Source organism: Filicampus tigris, chromosome 19, assembly GCF_054856515.1.
Source record: "Filicampus tigris isolate MCC_2025a chromosome 19, RoL_Ftig_1.0, whole genome shotgun sequence".
Taxonomy (NCBI): Eukaryota; Metazoa; Chordata; class Actinopteri; order Syngnathiformes; family Syngnathidae; genus Filicampus; species Filicampus tigris.
The window spans coordinates 9,733,989-9,752,043 of NC_141235.1; the positions used below are offsets into that span (position 1 = coordinate 9,733,989).

At 41.7% G+C, this 18,055-nt stretch overlaps 4 protein-coding genes across 9 annotated transcripts in view; 2 read left to right on the forward strand and 2 right to left on the reverse strand.

Moving 5' to 3' along the window:
* Positions 1–551, reverse strand: part of brsk1a (BR serine/threonine kinase 1a) — a 36,988-nt gene extending 36,437 nt beyond the window's left edge. For both annotated transcript variants that reach the window (XM_086016691.1, XM_086016690.1), the window contains exon 1: positions 472–551. The gene's annotated coding sequence lies outside the window, so the exon portion shown is untranslated. The remainder of the gene's footprint in view (positions 1–471) is intronic.
* On the forward strand, positions 23–5,113 carry irf3 (interferon regulatory factor 3). Its single transcript, XM_086016703.1, has 11 exons — positions 23–188; positions 913–1,079; positions 1,292–1,463; positions 1,825–1,889; positions 1,968–2,016; positions 2,102–2,167; positions 2,333–2,575; positions 2,824–2,914; positions 3,818–4,107; positions 4,198–4,322; positions 4,530–5,113. Exons 2-11 carry the CDS (start codon positions 915–917, stop codon positions 4,638–4,640), a joined length of 1,377 nt encoding a protein of 458 aa, XP_085872829.1. The 5' UTR covers positions 23–188; positions 913–914; the 3' UTR covers positions 4,641–5,113.
* LOC147129388 (chaperone Ric-8A) overlaps positions 4,778–18,055 on the reverse strand; it is a 32,762-nt gene continuing 19,484 nt past the window's right edge. For 2 of the 5 annotated variants that reach the window (XM_086016697.1, XM_086016699.1), the window contains 17 exons: positions 16,486–16,633; positions 14,472–14,589; positions 14,286–14,375; positions 11,923–12,115; positions 11,640–11,734; positions 11,525–11,572; positions 11,128–11,145; positions 10,077–10,166; positions 9,200–9,795; positions 8,955–9,090; positions 8,499–8,687; positions 7,986–8,080; positions 7,669–7,819; positions 7,400–7,495; positions 7,180–7,324; positions 6,741–7,020; positions 4,778–6,131 (listed from right to left, as the gene is read on the reverse strand). In XM_086016697.1, the coding sequence (XP_085872823.1) occupies positions 5,999–6,131; positions 6,741–7,020; positions 7,180–7,324; positions 7,400–7,495; positions 7,669–7,819; positions 7,986–8,080; positions 8,499–8,687; positions 8,955–9,090; positions 9,200–9,795; positions 10,077–10,166; positions 11,128–11,145; positions 11,525–11,572; positions 11,640–11,729 (2,067 nt within the window). In that variant the 5' untranslated portion in view covers positions 11,730–11,734; positions 11,923–12,115; positions 14,286–14,375; positions 14,472–14,589; positions 16,486–16,633 and the 3' untranslated portion in view covers positions 4,778–5,998. Of the gene's footprint in view, positions 6,132–6,740; positions 7,021–7,179; positions 7,325–7,399; positions 7,496–7,668; positions 7,820–7,985; positions 8,081–8,498; positions 8,688–8,954; positions 9,091–9,199; positions 9,796–10,076; positions 10,167–11,127; positions 11,146–11,524; positions 11,573–11,639; positions 11,735–11,918; positions 12,116–14,285; positions 14,376–14,471; positions 14,590–16,485; positions 16,634–18,055 lie in introns of all 5 variants that reach the window. The other 3 variants (XM_086016700.1, XM_086016701.1, XM_086016698.1) reach the window with 3 other exon arrangements.
* Positions 16,170–17,932, forward strand: LOC147129389 (uncharacterized). Its single transcript, XM_086016712.1, has 4 exons — positions 16,170–16,260; positions 16,341–16,422; positions 16,507–16,659; positions 17,578–17,932. The coding sequence occupies exons 1-4, from the start codon at positions 16,215–16,217 to the stop codon at positions 17,738–17,740; spliced, it is 444 nt and encodes a 147-aa protein (XP_085872838.1). The 5' UTR covers positions 16,170–16,214; the 3' UTR covers positions 17,741–17,932.

Consider the following 18,055-nt stretch of genomic DNA (forward strand, 5'->3'; position numbering starts at 1 on the left):
AACTCCTGACGACGTCTGGAAAACGAAACTTAAATCTCCGAGCAGTTTCGAGTGAAAGCAGAAAACAGTGTACCGGTACAGTATTCCCCACTCGCAGTGCTGGCATTTGAACGTCAGCAGCTCATGTCGGCACTCGGAGAACGACGGCAACTGAACACATCACATCCAAAGGTCGACCACTTTTCCAGGTAAAAGATAAATCTATATAAGACGTATATTTATAGTTGCTTCCGTCCGTAAAGCCAGTTTTCTAGTTAGATTGAACAGCACACAAGCTAGCATATTCGAGTATCGGTATCTACGTTTTTTCCCTGTTAGCTTTTGTAATACAGTTCTATATATTTTTAAACGAATTAAGCCCAAAAAGTAGTTTCTCGACGTGGTTAACAGCGATCCTCTAGTCTCTTCTTGTTGCTCAGAAATGTGTAATTAAAGTTATTGTATGTTAGTTTAGTCACAAAATGAAGTTACCTGCAGTTTGATAAGGTTACAATTGTGAACTCTGAACTGCTATATGTAGATAGTGATATACAGTATATATATATATATATTTTTTTTTATTCATTGTTGGATTTAAAAAGACATTTCCGCGTCTATGATACAATGCCGCCCTCTAGAGGTCAGGAATGTCTAGTGTTGTAAAGTGAAGTGGAAAGAAAGGAAGATACAGTGTAGAAATAACTTATTTTGTTTTGAACTGGGTGTACAGACTTTTTATATGCACTGTTTATAAATCGAGCTCTTCTTTTGACTATTTAAAGAAATACATTAGACATTTTAGCATTCATGGCAGAACATTAAAAAGTAAAAACTATAAGTGGTTTTCAGTCCTAATAGAAGTTATTGAAACTTCACTAAAATGTGTATTTTGTCCACGCTTCATTTTAAAATGTTGTTTCCTTGCTTCTTTAGGGATGGCTCATTCCAAACCTCTGCTTATCCAGTGGCTTCGGGCTCAAATTGATAGCGGCACCTATCCTGGCGTCCACTGGACCAACCGGCAGCAAACAGAATTTTGTATCCCTTGGAAACATGCTTTGAGACAAGACTCTTCTGATACTGACATTCTCATCTTCAAGGTAAGTATGTTAATCTGTCCGTCCGTACATTTATACATTTATTTCTGTGGGTGTGCATTTTTGAGTACATTTTTTATGAGATGTATGTAATGATTGTATGAAGAATATTAAGTATATAGGCTATGTACCAAATAGTGCAGGGGTGGGCAAACATATGTGTTAAAGGGTCACCCGGTCACATTTGTTTTTTGAAAATGGTGTCTTCACTCTAGGCCTGGGCGAAGGTGAGTGGCAACGGGCGCATCCAGGGAGAGGCCTCTGTATGGAAGAGGAACTTCCGAAGCGCGCTGCGAGCCAAAAAGTTTAAAATAATAGCGGACAACAAGAACGACACCGCAAACCCTCACAAAGTGTTCCGCTGGCCGGATGAGTCGACTATAGGAGGTGAGCCATGGTCACTGGTTGGTCTTAAATCACCACACATGACACTTTTCTTGATGGATGACAGCCCCTAAGCTACCTCCAGTCATCTTGATGCATTGCAAGTTCCCCCCTGCACACTAAAAATACTAAGAGACACTGCAAAATTATTCATCCAGCGGGATTCGCTATTAATCTCAGACAGGAGGGAGGCAGTGGTCATGAATATTCCTTAAAATTGCAAACCAAAACAATTCTACTCTGACTGTAGATCAGCTCAATCTCAATCCATTTCATAACTTTAGGCAGTCCTGCATGGTTAATGAGAAACAAGCTGTGCCACAAAATATTTATAGATTATATCTCTCTTTTTTTTTTCTTTTAGACAACTCTTCTGCTGGACCACCCAACCAACACGAGCCGGATCACCACGAAAGCCCTCCCATACAAGTACGTGCCCGTGTTGTGTGTATTTGCCTTCTCCAAAGACGCATTCAAATATTTATGTTGTGCATGTGTGCCTTTTAGAGCTACATTGTCCCATTCATGGACGAGTGTCTCTATTGTCCTATCCAAGGTGAACATCGTGAATATTTTTAAATCACATGGCAGCTTGAGAGAAGGGATTTGCTTCCCTGTTCTGAACTCACATTTTCTGACAGAATCCACCCCCAATGAGGACCTTCTGCAAACATGTCTCAAGCAGCTCAACATTGGGCCTCAAGCAGGTATCCGTAATTCATTCACCCTTAAAACTGCTGTCTTAAAATAAACAATGGCGTTTAAAAATAACCCAATATGAGTTATTAAAATGTGAGTTTTATAAGTTTTGGCCGGTGACGCACCTTTGCACTGTAGACTTATTCAATTCCTCCCAACTTTTTCCCCCACAGAGGAAGCAGCCTTTGAGCTTCCTCCCGAGCAACAGGAGCTCCAGCATCAGTTCGTGATTGGCGGCCACACGTTGCCGTGGCAACAGCCATATCCAGTAGCGGTGGAGGGCGCAGTCGGCGAAGCCGGGTCGTCTGGGCAACCGGCGCATCCAATGGAGGGAGCTGTGGGTGGGGCGTGCGGGGGCCAATTAGCCAAGCAGTTTTTGGACAACATTAATAAGACCAAGGATGGAGATCATTTCAGTAAGTGTAAAATAAATTGAGACCTTGCACTGAATATGACAAAATTGATTGCACAGTGGCTAAAAGTATGCATCTCTCACACAGTGGAAAGTTGAATAGCGCAGTGAAATAAATGTACCTTATGATATATGACGACTATATATATATATATATATATATATATATATATATATATATATATATATATATATATATATAAAATATTGAATACTAATTGAAGCAGTCCGCCTCCTCTCTTACATGTTCAGAGACCGAATTCCGGATAATTGTGTACTACAGAGGGCAGAAGGTGTCGGAGCAGCTGGTTCCCAACGAAGCGGGATTCCGCTTAGTTTACAGGTAACATCAAAACAAAGCTCACAATAGAGGAGGCACTTCATCTTAATGCTAACACAAAATGGGAAATGCCATAGGCGACTAACGAGTAGCATCTATGTGGCGGTGTCTAATGCTTGAAAACAATATAACAATACTCACATATTGTTACCTTCTGCAAAAGACGGATATTACTGCAGATTACTGAGTCATTTAACCCTAGAACACTAACGTGTGGTGATTTTCACCCACACAATTTTTTTAATGTGCTATTTTTTTATTGGGAAATTAAATACGACAACTTCCAATTTGGCATACAGTGTTGTACTTTTACATAAATTGATGAAAAATATTAAATAATAAAAAAGTATTTTATCCGGGATCTTATATCGGGTTGAATGTACCTGACGTTGGTGATGGTTACTGATTTTAACGTTAGTGCTCTAGCGTTAAGAGTAGTTGCGTAAAACGCTTCTTTATTATACTGCCTCCCGGTGGCCAAGTTGCACATTTAATACTTTAAATTTTATTCAATTAAGTTCTAATTTTGTTTTTATAAAGTACAACATAATATGGTGCTATTTTCCTCATTCAAAAAAACATTACAAAAAATTTTGTAATTACACGTAATTATAATTTTGTAGCTGTAGTGTTTTGCATAAATGTAGTACACTATAGTTTTTATACGTACAGGTAAACAACAAAAATAAACAAATAAAAACTGTCAGTATTATCCTCACTTTTGATGTCAAAAGAGTTGTATGGTGCCTGATGTGTTTTTTCTGTGGAAGACGGTAGAACTTGAGACAAGTATTCAAGTTGCTGACCTCTGACCTAAAGAAACCTATCCTGCAAAATGTCAAGTCAAAAAGTATTCAAAAATGCCTAAGAAGGACCCAAGACTTAGAACAACTGTATCTACTTAAGGCCTGAGCAGGTGGAGCCGGTGTTGGACCAAGAGTCGGGCCTATCTTTGGTCTCCCTGCCGAGACCCGACACCATCAAGGATCAAAAACAAGCCAAGCTGACCCAGTGCATCCTGGACAAGCTGGGCGAGGGCTTGGACATAGGCGTGTCGGGCGACGTCGTTTATGGCCAGAGACGAGGCGAAATCAAAGCTTTTTGGAGTTTCTCCAAGTTTGACCAGAGCGGACATCCGCAGGAAATCTCCAAACTGAAGCCGCATCCGCTTTACCCGTTCAGGGACTTTCTCCACGGTATGAGTCACCCCCACCCCATCACCCCTCATCTCGTCTGTGGCATTTACTTGCCTCGATGGTTGGATTGATAGTTCTTGTCTGCTTCAGGAATACTGGACTTTATAACACTTGAAAGCAAAGAGTGTGGTCCCTGCTCCCTTTTCCTCTGCCTGGGTGAGAAGTGGCCTGACCCACAAAACTGGCCTTGGACCAAGAAACTCATCATAGTGGAGGTGAGGTCAACGCTTACATTTACAGTAATCCATCACGCTCTTTCTGAAACACCCTAAGTTGCCGGCAAAGCCCTGTCTAAATAGAACTTGGTGTCAAGAAAATATGCTGAAGTGACACATTTTGACTGAGAGACAAGCTTAGTACTGACTGAGAAATTAAAGAACTTGTCCATACCTTTGTCACGATTGGTTCTTCTTTTCCTTCAGGTGGTACTCACGTCTTTGGAGCTCTTGAAGAACATGGCGATGGAGGGCGGCGCGTCCTCCTTGAAGTCTGTCGACCTGCAAGTGTCGCTGGAAGAGATGATCGTAGGCTGACGCGGGGCTTGTCTTTTCCACACGCCACATGCTTTTTTTTTGGGCTGCATTTTATTTGTACGTTTTTCCTTACCTGTACTCCGGCCTCTGCAAATAACTGCTTCGTGTGCAAACGCAACGAAGAAGACTGCCAGTCATCCTGTTCTCATCGTTTGTTTAATCACCATAACCACATTTCAGACTTAATCAGATGACGACTTTCAATACATTAATACATAACGCTCAATAATTATAAGGTGTGAAGATGCATCTAAAAGCACAAAGTCACAACAGCTTTGCTCTTGTGTCAACTGGAATTTTCATTCAACAGATTTAACACGGAGTAAGTCAATTTATGGATAAATTAAGATGAGACCATCAATTCAGTATAATGTATATAATTTTTGTGACATTTTTGTTTGGTGGTGTGCCATGAGATTTTTTCCAATGTAAAATATGTGCATTCTCTCAATAAAGTTTGGGAAACACTGCCATAGAGTGTAAAGGTCCAATGTAATAGGAAGTTTATAAAATAATAGATAATGGTTTGTTCTTCTAAAGCGGAGGAAAATGTCTAAAAACTGGCTTCATCTCTGGGTTGTCAGCCCACCTACCATAAATATGTAAGCATTAAAACTCATTAAAACAGAGGTTCTCAAACTTTTGGGACCAGGGACCCCTCACAGGGGTAAGTAAGTAACACCAACAAAACATACCTAGCATCTGTACCCATAAACTCCATAGAAAAAAAAGTTACATATTTCTGAGGAAACATCTGTAATGTTATGATAAATAAATTTATATTTTTTTAAGGGAAAAAAGTTGTAATATGAGAATGATTACCAGTATTACCATTAATATTTAAAGGGAACATTTTTACAACAAAGACATCCTATTTACAATAAAGTCAGAGTTTTCCAAGATAAAAATCATATGATTTATGATACAAAATTTTCATGAGCTACAAATGTGAATTTCTAATACCATATTTATCTCGTAATATTATGTCTTTTATTCAGAAAAATATGCTTTTATTCTCAAAAAACAAAAAAGGATTTGATTCCTTTTATAACTTTTGTTCTTTAAATAAAAAAAAAAACGTGACTCGTGCAGTCATGTCAAATTTATGTGATGAAGTCACATATATCTGAGTTTTTAATTGCCCCAAAGCTAAAGTAGAGAGCAGTATTTGGTTTATTATGTTTATTTTTTTAGTGTGTCGATCCCCATATGCTGGCAAAGCACTTTTTAGAATCATACTAATTAATTGAAAATGATTTTAAAGACCCTCAATTTAATGCTCACAGACCCCCAGGGATCCCCAGCCCTTACTTTGAGAACCGCTGCAGTAAAAGGATATTTGAACGAAAAAATGTACTTCATTGATTCTTCACAAGTTCATCTGTGTCATTGTCTGAGGCCGATTCTTCGGTGACACTGTCCTCCCGCAGTCCTGCCATGGGGACCAGCTTCCCGTCTGCATCCACTCCCATTGGCTGAATGATGTTATCCCTGCAGTCATTTGCAATGATTTAATGATGCATACAGATATTGAAACAGTAATGGGAGATTTACTGTAATCTGCCAATGGTCTTGTGGCATCTTAGCAGTAGAGAACAAGTTGAAAAGCAACAAAATAACAAAAATAAAAATGTACAAAAGCCACAAAAAACCAACGTCTGTTACTATGTTATTCGCTGTTTTTATGCACTTTCTGAAATGCCCACAGACACCACAAGATGCTGTCAAATATAGAAGTAGCGCTTAGGCATCATTTTGTGGCATATTGTTGAAAAGTAATTTTATTGAAGTGGGTGCAAGAGCTTCTGTTAGACCGGCCAAAGCCCTTTCTACTGTAATACAAATGTAGTACTTTGCCATCATTTTGTAGCATATTGGTGCCAATGAACTATGTTGAAGTAAAAGGAGGCGCTTCCGATAGACAGGCCAAAGACCTGCCTAATATGAAAGAAGTGCTTTGGCAGCATTTTTTGTCATCTGTAGGCAATTATAAACCATTTTTCGAGGAGCATCAATTACTTATGGATTTTAGCTATGCATGTCAGGGCTCCGTCCCTATCCCCTTTGAATTATTGGGGATTTACTACATTACATGCAGACCTGGACAGCTTGTTGAAGATTCTAATGAGCCTCTTGGCCTCCTCCTCCTTCTCCTCCTCGGTCATGCCCTCCATGGGGTCCGGCAGCTCCGCTTCCACACGCCCCGTCACCGGGTTGACTCGGTCTTTAACTCGACGGTATTCCTCGGTATCAGAGTCCGAGTCGCTGGAGTAGGGGTTTTCGCTGCAGGAGCTTCTGGGTGTCGGGCCGCCCAAAAGGCCCCTGGTGGCCAGTAGGCCTGCCGCATTGCCATAGCCTGTGTACTTGACAAAACGCCTGACTGGAAAGGAATTAGGAAGTTATATACAGGATGTTATTCTGCACCAATTTTGTTTTATTTTTGACTTCCTAGTATTTCAAGATGGAAACTTTCAGAAGATTCAGGCTTGCATTCTCCACACTGGCACACGCAGTGTTTTTCCACAATGACGGAAGTTACCATTTTCCTTGCAGAGGACAAAAATGAGGTCAGCGGCACAGTGCTTGAGGTCCGTGTCCAGGTGAGTCATCAGACGGATCAGGCGACTCTTCACGGTGCAGCCTTCCTCCGGCCTCTGGGAAACATCTCTCAAAGGAGGCAGAACCTGCGAAGTTGGACATAATTCGTCAAACTATTTGTGTTTTGGTTACCGTTGCCATGATTTTGTCAGGCTTATTACATATTTCCTGATGTAGTGGCGTGTTTCTTTGTGGGCCCGGCAGCTCTCTGTCAGCAGATTGAGGACCGGTGTCAGTTTCTCTTTGATTTTATCCCCCTTCAAAGAAAAAAAGCACTGTCACGTTACACTCCACTGCACTGCAAAAATCAGGCTTTTAAAAAACAAGGAGGGGGAAAAAAAGAAACCTTAAACCTACTCAAGAAAAATTATCTGATCTAGAATTCTGATTCGAACTCTCCCTGTATTCAGATTTTTTATTAACGGACTACCGATTCCAGGCGTCTCTCCATAAATAGCAGCAGGATTTGGACGCAGTCCATGTTGACGCCATGACACTGCTCCGAGTCGGAGTCCAGCGGCACCATCAGGAGAACATCAAGACATTGGAGGGGCAGCGCTGACAACAGGTTGACGGTGTGACTATGCAAAAAAAACAAAGTATTTTGGACTTTGGCTAAAAGTACACCACAGTCGCTAGTACAGTACTTCACTCTTGAATTAGAGTGTGATTGTAACCACAGTAGTCATATGAATGTAGTTTATTCTTAGAAGAGATGCGAGCGGGGATAAAAGAAACTGGTCTTACCCTTGCAGTTCATCAGTGTCTTCAGGCATCACACACTTCCGCATCATGCAGAGACGCAGGATTGCAACTAGGTGGCGGTAGAGAGCTGCATCAGCCTGAAAAACGCATCAACATTGCTGAGTGGGTTGTGTTAGGAACTAAGTAAAAATACTTCATTACAATGCTAAGCGTCCATTTTTCAACTCTCTGTACTTTATTTGCACATAACATTTTCTGGCAATGTTTTATTTTTACTCCCTACAATTGAAAACTTCAATATTTCTAGTAGTTGGACCTCCGCAAACCTCTGGGTCGGAAGCAAAAAGAAAAAAAACATTTTAGTCTTAAAATAGATGTGTTGTTATTATTAAACCACACAATGCAGTTCACACCAAGTCAAAAATCAAAGAATGAATCCAAAGTTGACACATAAAACAATCAGGAGGAATGCAGCTCTCGATCCGACCTAAATTAAGTTAAAAAACAAAGTGACGATAAATAGCGCATGAATTCCCTGACAGGTTTCCAACTCACCTCAGTAGGCGCCTGCCTGTGGGATCTGTGCGTGACGTTGAAAAGGATTTTGAGGATCTCGATGATGCGCTGGGAGGCCTCCAGAGAAATGGCTGGCGCTGCCGGGTCCAGCACGCACTCGTACTGCTCCTTCCACTGCACCTCCAGGCAGCCCTCCAGGGCTGCTGAGAGGATGGAGACGCCTCCCTCCTGAGGGAGGAATTGAGAGACAGCTAAAAGTAGAACAAGTGAACTCCCTCTGCTGTATTCATAATGTACGCTAACTCCTGTCTCTTCATTGTTGTTTTCGAGCGGTGGTTCTCAACCCTTCAAACCCGCCTCGAAAAATATTTAGCCACATTAAGGGTGTTCTTAAACATAGGGAACAAAACTGTACTTGGACAATCACAAATGTAACGCATCGATGGGCTACGTTTGGCTTTATTTCTTGGGCAAAAAAGTAAAAGCTTCGGTCACCTGCTGAAGCTGAGCACTGAGCTCAGGTCGCAGTGCAGTAACGAGGAAGGTGAGTCGTAACTCGTAGAACTGAGCACTGGAGGGAGCCGAGCAACCGACGCTGGAGGAGAGACGCTCTCTGAGGCCGCAGATCAGCCTGAAACAAGGAAGCGAACAAGAGAGGAGCTGTGTGGCACATGTGGACCACTTATTAGTTTGACATCGCTGACTTATAAAAATAAATAAAAGTGAAGATGGAATCCCACCTGAGGGCGCTGAACCTCTCCTGCGCCCAGGTGCTGTTGTACACCAAATTACACAACACCTTCAAAGCCTCCTTCCTCTGCACATCCTCTCCCGGCACACCGTCCTCCTCCTCATCCTCGCCCTCCATTTTGCTCTCTCGGCGGTCCTTCCTCCCTTGCTCCAGCTCCTTGTGATGGATGCTGCCTCTGTGCGCCTGGTTAATGCTGGGCTTGTGGTTGCCGGCCCAGCTGATGCTGTCCGGATCGCTGCAGAGGTCCGCCTTGGCATCGTCCTCAAAGGCCGAGCACTCTTGATTCAGGTCGTCGTCGTTGTCATCACTGTCGCGGTCCCCGCGACACGGTGGCGTTTTGAGCCCCTGGGCGAGGGAAGAGATGATGTTGTCGTAGAAATCCGAGTCAGGTTCGCCGATGTCGTCGTTTGGTTCAGTCGCGCTCAGCCCGGCCACTTTGGCCAGAGTGAGGAGAGCGTCGTCGGTCACCAAGGGTCCCAGGACCCTCTTATCTCGGGAGAGGATCCTCAGGGTTCGCAGAGCAACTTGCAGCAGATGACACGGGATTCCTGTTCTTATGAACCTCACCAGCACCACGGCCAAACTCTGAAGACAAACAGTGAACACCAGCCTATTCATAAATTAACCCGTTAACTTTTTTTCATCGAACCTACGATTAGCTATTTGCTACAAAACACACCAATTCATGATTTTTACATTTCTAAAAACACATTAAACATTAAGAGTAATGAAGCAGTATAGGACACTTGTTAAAGACTAACGACAAATGTTTTGACTCGGTCCCTATCCACCACAAATAAAGTGGATTTTTTTTTACTAATTATTCACACCAACATCCAACAACAAGCAGAGTGTGGGGTCCATGCCTGTCTGAGGAGGAGACCTCGGTCTTCCTGGTCATTCTCAGTGCAGTCGGAATCGGAATCGGTGCTCTCCCTCACTTTATTCTTCCTGAACTGGTAAAATAATGTCAAGATTAAAACAACTGATTACCGTTATTTAAAGCAGTGGTGTTTTTACATGAAGAAAATGGTTAAGTAGGCTACATTCTAGGAAAGCTACAAATACGTGTGCATAGGTACAAATTCTAATTTATCTTTCAATAACAATTTAGAGAATATAAAAATGATCAAGAATAGTTTTTCAACCTGTTTTGAGTCAAGGCACGTTTTACATTAGAAACATTTCAAGCCACAGCAACATACATGTCACAAAAGGTAAGTTTACCGAAATAAGAATAAGAATAAGAATAAGAATGCCTTTATTGATCCCACAGTGGGGAAATTTTCATTGTTACAGTAGCAAAGATATAGGTCACACAGGGGCGGCGGCATAATGTGGCCATTAATGTATAACATTGACGGCAAACATTTAGAATCAAACCTATGTAGATATACGCAGTAACATGTGTATATACACATGTGTATACACACCAACCTACATCTACATAAAAAATATGAGGAACTAAAATACTCATTTCGGCCTGTACATAGTACAGAGGAAAAAATACTCTAAGTGACAGTGCTGCAGTGCTGTAGTGAAATGTAAGGAACAGCATTGGATAAAAATAAAACTAGACTAACAGTAGTGGGGAATGTTGAGGCTCTTATCTCAATTTAATCACAAATTTACTTCATCAAAGTAAAAGCTGGCTTGGTTTAGTTGAACACAAATCCATTATTCTGTTATATGAATGGCAACAGGTGGAGACAGATTACAAAATGCACCTTTTGCCATCTAGTGGAACGGCATTTAATCGTTTTGTCAGACACTATCACGCCTGTAGTTCGAAAAACTGGATCATTTTTTTGACCATTTGACTGAAATTGGATCATTTTGAGCGACACGCCTGATGATCTCTTATTGTACAGCGGTTGGGAATCACTGGTAAAATTCTTAAATGCTACATGTCTGTACCTCTTCCAGTTTTCTTTGCTTTTAGACACACAGCCAACCCCGCATGAGCAAAGAAGCAGAAGACAGAACAAAGGAAACAAGATCAGTACACCGATCAAAGACAGATATTCACGCAGCGCTTCTCAGAGGCTGCAAGTGACTGCAGAGCGTAGAAAAGATTATCAGGCTCCAGGATGACGGCTATGTGTCGGGGTGCAATTATCCTGAGCATGCAAACAGAGAGGATCAGGGCCGACTGATACAGCAGAATTACTAATCAGAGATGGACTGTGGAGGATAGCTGCGGACGGGTTGAGAAAGAAGGCTGGATGACGTACAGGAAAGAGATGGGGGGGGGGGTGATTAATAAAGGGGAGTGACGTTTAGCAGGCGGATGCGTACTGTAAAAGATGCTTACTTTCCTCCTATTCCTTTCTTCTGCGTCAAAGAAGAAACACTGGGCATACTGTTGGAACACAGCCACACACAGGCATCATCATACTGTAAAACGAGCGTCTGCGTGTTTCGATTACCTCTGTGTTGAATTCCTGCAGCTGGGTATGAACGACGCTCACGTCCCCGTGCCTGATGCGCCGGATAATCCCCTCCACGTCCACAACCATGCTTCCTGCCCGCGCGCACCAATAATTAAAATGGAAGTTACAGAATAATCACAGCGAGAGGCGGGGATTATGCGTTAATGGATTGACGAACGGCTGCCATGCACTCCCGATGTAAAGACAAAACTACTTCAATATGACATTAAAGTGCACATAACACATTCAGACACTACACATGGGGTTTGCTTAAACCTACCTTGGCTATTTTTTTATTTATTTTTTTGAAGCAACAGGACGGTATGATGGAGGTGCGTTGTCACGGCAGCAGAAGCTCCAGTTTTTCTTAGTCCACGTACTCAGTGTGCAGAGTTCTGCTGGGTTCTGCTCAGTTCCAGCTCCACTTCCCCACTCTCACTCTCTCTCTCTCTGCCTCTTTCTCACTCTCTCTCCTGTTAATCCAGGAGAGATGAAGGGGCCACCGAGTTTATAATCCACTAATGGACTCCGAGTTTATATCTCTGTGATGACCGGCTAACCTTTTCTAGGTGTTTGCAGGCTCAAACTGCTTTCTCCTCTCTCTACCTACCTACCTGTTGCATAATGACACGGTAACTAGTACTAAATGTGTAAAGCACTGCTCAGGAAAAAAAATGAATGAGGACACTATTATTTAACATTGAACATTATTTAACAAAGCATTCCAGAACGGAGCGGCACGGTGACCTAGCGGTTAGCTCATCCGCCTCACAGTTTTCAGGCTCTCGGTTAGAATCTGGAATTGTTTGTTTGTATGGGCCCTATGATTGCAAAATGAAGGGCAGTGTTTGTGCTTTTTTGCTTTTGGTCAACTCCCAGCAGATGGCGGTATTTTCACAAAATTAAAAAAAATAAATGTTTGGACTATTCCACACTTAAAACGTCGGGTCATGCTTTTAAAGTATGACAGTAATTGTCTCGTGACATTAGTTCATAGAGCAGGATTTTGTTAGCCTAATAGCAAACCTGCTCAAGTCATTTTTTAAATGTTTTTGAAAAACCAGCGGAGTGAGACTTCAGCAGAAATAAATTGGATGGATGGATAATAAATTCACCAATTTGTCAATATTATTTGCAATAAGACAATTCGATTCGATCATTAAAGACCAACTACTTAACGGGACAAATGAATAAACAAGTTCAGTACGGAAAAATACTGCTCAATGATTGCTTAAACCATTACAGGACTTCATCACCTCATTTCCGATGCCTTGCTCAAATCAAGAGGATGTTTACATGCGTGCTCACGAAGGTGTCTTGAGAGCTCCCAAAACTGCCCCAAAAGAAGATAATAATATAAGTAGGAATGACAGGCTTTCCTGGCAGGATGCTCACTCTGTGCCCAGTGGGTAGAGGAAGGGCCAAGAGGCTCTTAAGTGTCCAACCGGTGGCTACAGCTTGACAACAACAGGATGTACACTACGTCAGGGAGAAATGGGAAAAAAGGGGGAGAAGGGTCCCCACCAAGCGCTCCCAACGTATATTTCTTGAAAATGAATGGGACACTTGAGGCAGGATATCAACCAGTCAAAGTTAAAAGAGATGGATGACCCTGGGGCACCTTTGAAACAAACGTTGTCACTGATGGATGATTTCCACTCAAATACTGGTAACACTTAATTTACTGTGACATTGTGACCAATTGTCATAACACAGGGGGACGCCATAAATTGCGATGGAACTTCGCCAACCATAAAGACTCTTTCAGACTTCAATCGACTTACTTATGTAATATGACTTATATGTGTGGTTCTATTCGGTACATCCATGCAATTTCTACACAAACGTGCCATCCATCCATCATCCGTCCATCTAGCTATCTATTAATGAGTCTGCCCATTTATCTATTTTCCCATCCAATGATCGATCAATCAACCATCCGACCGACTGGCCGACCTACCTACCTAATCCAGCCATCCTTCCATACGTCTTCCCATCTATGCATCTACATTTCCATCGATCAATCAACCGACCAACCAGTCAAGAAAAATCATTAAGTTGGTGTGTGTGTGTACTGTATTGTACTGCAGCGTATTACAGTGTACTGTATTACAATCTTCCGATCAGTGATTACTCAACTAGTGGTTGTTGGTGGGAATGTAGGTCAGTGGTCAAACTTGACAGTGTGCCTTGGCTTCATGTGTCAGTTACATTAAGTGGAAAACTACAGGGAATTTCCTGGTTTTTTTTTTTTTCTTATGATGTATTGTTCTATTTTTTGGGGCCATTATAAAACAAACACTCTCTAAGGATTCACATGTTTGAGTACACTCTAAAAACGGTTGGGTTAAAAATAACACAATTTTGGGTCAAAAATGGACCGATCCACAAACAGCCCTTTTTGTGGGTTGTTATGTACAAAACTACCCATTTTTTGGGTTGTGTTCTGCAAAAACAACCAAGAAAGTTAGGTCAAATTGACCCGAGTTGTGGATCGGTCCATTTGTTACCCCAAATTGTGTTATTTTTAACCCAACTGTTTTTAGAGTGTATAGGGAATCTCAAATTGCCCGATTGACCTGACTGAACTCTATTGATTGCAGCATGCGTTGATTTTGTCAAAAGTATGCGTAAACTGCTCACTTTTCTTAACGCCCGGCAGCAGGAGTGGAGTTCCGGAGCTGGTCAGCTGCAGAGGGCTTGCTTTCTTTTGGCACGTAGTCCTTTCCCTTGCTTCAATGTGTCAGCGTGTAAACGAGGAAATTACGGAATTCATAAAAATCACACGTAATTCATTGTTAATCACACAACATGAGCTTATTATGCTACCTCGTGATGGGGCGATGACTCAGAGCTGTGACGACACAGGCCGACCAGATGCTACTCACAGTGGAGGTAAACAATAGATTCCCGAAGGGAAGTTGTGCACTAGAGAGATGAAAAGAGGCTGAGAGAAAATGAGTATAGTAATTGGAAATGCTGGAGTGCTTCCAGTGCAATAGAATAATACAAATATGCAATAATTATCTTAGGAGCTGTTGCTATTAGTTTGCGGTAGTTGTGAGAAGTGGGATTTTTTTTTTTTTTCACCACAGTTGTAATAGTGAAGGAAGTGATTCAGTGAGCCATTGTTTATTGTGGGGAATACGTTACTGTTGTACACCTTTAGTACACTTGTACTACAGTACAGTACAATACAGCACAGTACAGTACTACTTTAGTACACCCAGAAGCCTTTGGTTAAACAAGAAGCTTGGGGGGGCCAACATAGATCTTAAAATGAAAGTGTTGTATTGCGTGATGTTACCAGCGGCCAATCAGAGCCCAAGAGATTGTAAATCCTGCACGAGTTCTTGAAGGTTTTTATTCTATAACTGTATTGACTTTTTAGTGTATATTATCAATACAGGATGCCCTAAAAGTCAGGAGCATAGATGCAAAATTTCCCCCTGGAAAGTTTTTCTGTCCCTAACAGTTCAGCACCAGTTTGAGAAGCTCCAACACGTAGTATAATTTACGCTATCCACAATGAGAACAGATCCTGTTTCAGGAAACTTGCCATGCATACTTTAAATCCAGGTCACTACACTGTGTCAATATAGTTCTGAGTGAAATTCCAGTCAGTCCTTTCATCTTTAATGCTTGCAATATTACTTGATCAGTAACTACCAGAAGACTGTCTACTCTCAGGTGAACTCTTTAATCGAAGCCAGAAAGCTTGAGACATGGCTGTGGAGCCCGCCCCTGCCAGATGCTGTCCAAAATGGTTTCTAATCTTATACTGCCACATCTTATTAAAAACTGTGAAGCAGTCAAATACTGATGGCCCCACCTCTGTCCAAATGGTACTTCATCGAAAAACTGAAGTGTATAATGACGTTTGGGACCCCCAAATCCTTTTGTGATTAGCGCGGGAACACTGTCATGCCATAAATGACAACGGTCCGACAAAGGTGTGCAAGATCAAGAGGTTGTTTTTCTTCACACTGTATGTGGGGATCGGTGGGAGCGAAGGACGTTTCAGAAATAAACACGGTGACGGCAAATGTGACTCAAGGGGAAAAGGCACAGGAAAAATGGGGCGATAAAGAAAAGCCCGCAGCTCAGAATCGGTGTTATTTTGGGCTCGTCCGAGCTTCCTGCAGGTGATGGAAAAGAAAGAAAGATTTGTGGAACAATTGCTCAGCAGCAAGTGGACTGAGAGCGGTGGGATGGAGGAGGATGTGGAGGAAAAGGGGGGAAGGGAGATGTATATAGGGGGAAAGGGGAGGGGGGGCATTAGAATCAATGTAAACATCAAACAAGGGACAAGGTCACTATGAGTATCATCACATGCTCTGGCTGTTACTAAAAGGTTGTTGACATTAACCCATGCAATAAATTAGGACGTAAACCCCTGAATGTCAACAGATGACGAGCATGGGAGTTGGCCTAGAGTGACCGTGACTACAGTCCAGACTCCAGACACACCTCCTTCACCCTTTCACCTTATAAAAAGCCTTGAGGGGCGAAAGCATGACAGACTTGGCGACTTGACAATCATAAAGCGACAACACCACCACCTCTGGATTGATGGTTCACGCCAAAAGCAACAGCGGATTTATCCATTTTCTTGGTGGTAAGTTTCATCCAGCCGTACACTTTTGGAAAATAATTACTGAGCATAAATAACTTCACTCAATTGTTTCCCTACCACAGAGCACTGCGGTATGGAGATAGCTGTTTTGCTGCTACTGGCTGTACCTTTTACCACTGCCTCGCCACTTAGATCCACTCTCAGGTGACTAAAAAGACACCTGCACACTTGACATGCTTTATCTTTTTTTTTTTAATTAATGTATACCTCATTTTGTCTCAATCACAGCTTAGACAAAGACACCTCCATCGCGGTGGACACGGTCGAGGCACCAGGGTTGGAAAGGTCAGAGGAGGCACAGAAGCAGCAGATTCCATTCCTGAAGATTGTCCCTTTTCGCTCAAGAGACCAACATCTAGACATGGGTGCAATCAAACGCAGGTATTAAATAAATGGGAAGGATTCCTAGTGTCATTCTACACTACATTCTGAATTGCTTAAATTGTGCATAATGTTACATTATATTATGTGGCTTTAACTTTTTTTTTTCATCCAATAAAGTGCATTTGTTAAGGACAGTTCAATTGAACTGTTTTTTTCTAACATTTATTTAGGTCAAATTTAGTACGTTATTGTATTTTAATGATGGTCGGTACTTTGAGAGACAAGCATTTTTTTTCAGTTGGTGCAAAAAGTGTGAGAACCACTGCTACAGTAGACACTAGACAGTTACAGGCGCCCGGTACTGTGCAACAGTCTCATGTCATTATTAGAGTTGCTTCATTGCCATTGTCATGTTACAGGTGTCAGCGGAAACAACGACGGGATTTTATTTCATTCTACTGTATTTTGTTTTAGCAAAGCTAGTTGCGTGCGTGTGATTAAAGTTAAGGGTAAAAAATTGTCACTTAAGGCAGCTGTTTACTCAGATTTATTTGTGGCAACTGAGACAAAATTGAACTTTGCGGCCGTATTGCTTGAACAACAAATCTAATGGCTGACTTGTGCACAGTTTTGTATTAAAAATATGCTCAGTTACTTGTAATTATAACCCACTACAACATGGATGGCTAACCGTTACAGTTTTCATGATGAAATGATGTGTATATATGAGCACGTGTGGCTTAATTGTGTTTGTGCTTTTTACAACATTTTTATTGTTATTCTTTTAGAATTGCATAGTTGGCCAGTTTAAATGTGGGTTCCCCCCACACTTGAATAGATAAACTGGCTTTATAGCAGTTTGCAGATTTTTTTTGAATGCAGAACAAATTTGGTATTTAATGTGTATTTTATTATTATTGTTGTTATTTTTTTCTTTTTACATTATATTCATGCCTTTCCTCATTTTTCCAACAGCTTGGCGGTAAGACCAAGTCGTCAGAGGCGCGCGCCCCATCCTGGATGCAAGTTGGGCACCTGCCACGTCCAAAACCTGGCCAACACTTTATATCACATCAGCAAAACGAGTGGAAAAGAAAAATCCAAGAATGCAAATGACCCCCAGGGATATGGCAGATAAAATGGACATTGGAGGGAGGCCATACCAAACTCCTCTTACATGTTTTAAACACTTGTGTGTTCTGATTGACTGGTACTTGTTATGGATGTATGCTATCTGCAAGTATATTGTAATCATGGTTTAAAAGAAATATTATATTATTTAATTGTATTTACAGTAATATATTTATGTCCAGATTAAATTCATGACAAAACACGACAGCTTCTCGTGCAATGTGATTGTCTTTCTGCATTTGCATTAATCCCTCCCTCTGCGTGTAACCTAGGCTTGGGAGTGTAATATCTTTTTAGTCCTGTGCAAGAGTCTTCTTGCTGT

Bases quoted from the DNA above. Each gene is read 5' to 3' on its own strand.
- LOC147129389 (XM_086016712.1), top strand. From the start codon at position 16,215: ATGGTTCACGCCAAAAGCAACAGCGGATTTATCCATTTTCTTGGTG. The intron at 16,261-16,340 runs GTAAGTTTCATC...TCCCTACCACAG, and splicing joins ATTTATCCATTTTCTTGGTG to AGCACTGCGGTATGGAGATA. The intron at 16,660-17,577 runs GTATTAAATAAA...TTTTTCCAACAG, and splicing joins ATGGGTGCAATCAAACGCAG to CTTGGCGGTAAGACCAAGTC.
- irf3 (XM_086016703.1), top strand. From the start codon at position 915: ATGGCTCATTCCAAACCTCTGCTTATCCAGTGGCTTCGGGCTCAAATT. The intron at 2,017-2,101 runs GTGAACATCGTG...ATTTTCTGACAG, and splicing joins TCTCTATTGTCCTATCCAAG to AATCCACCCCCAATGAGGAC. The intron at 2,168-2,332 runs GTATCCGTAATT...TTTCCCCCACAG, and splicing joins CAACATTGGGCCTCAAGCAG to AGGAAGCAGCCTTTGAGCTT.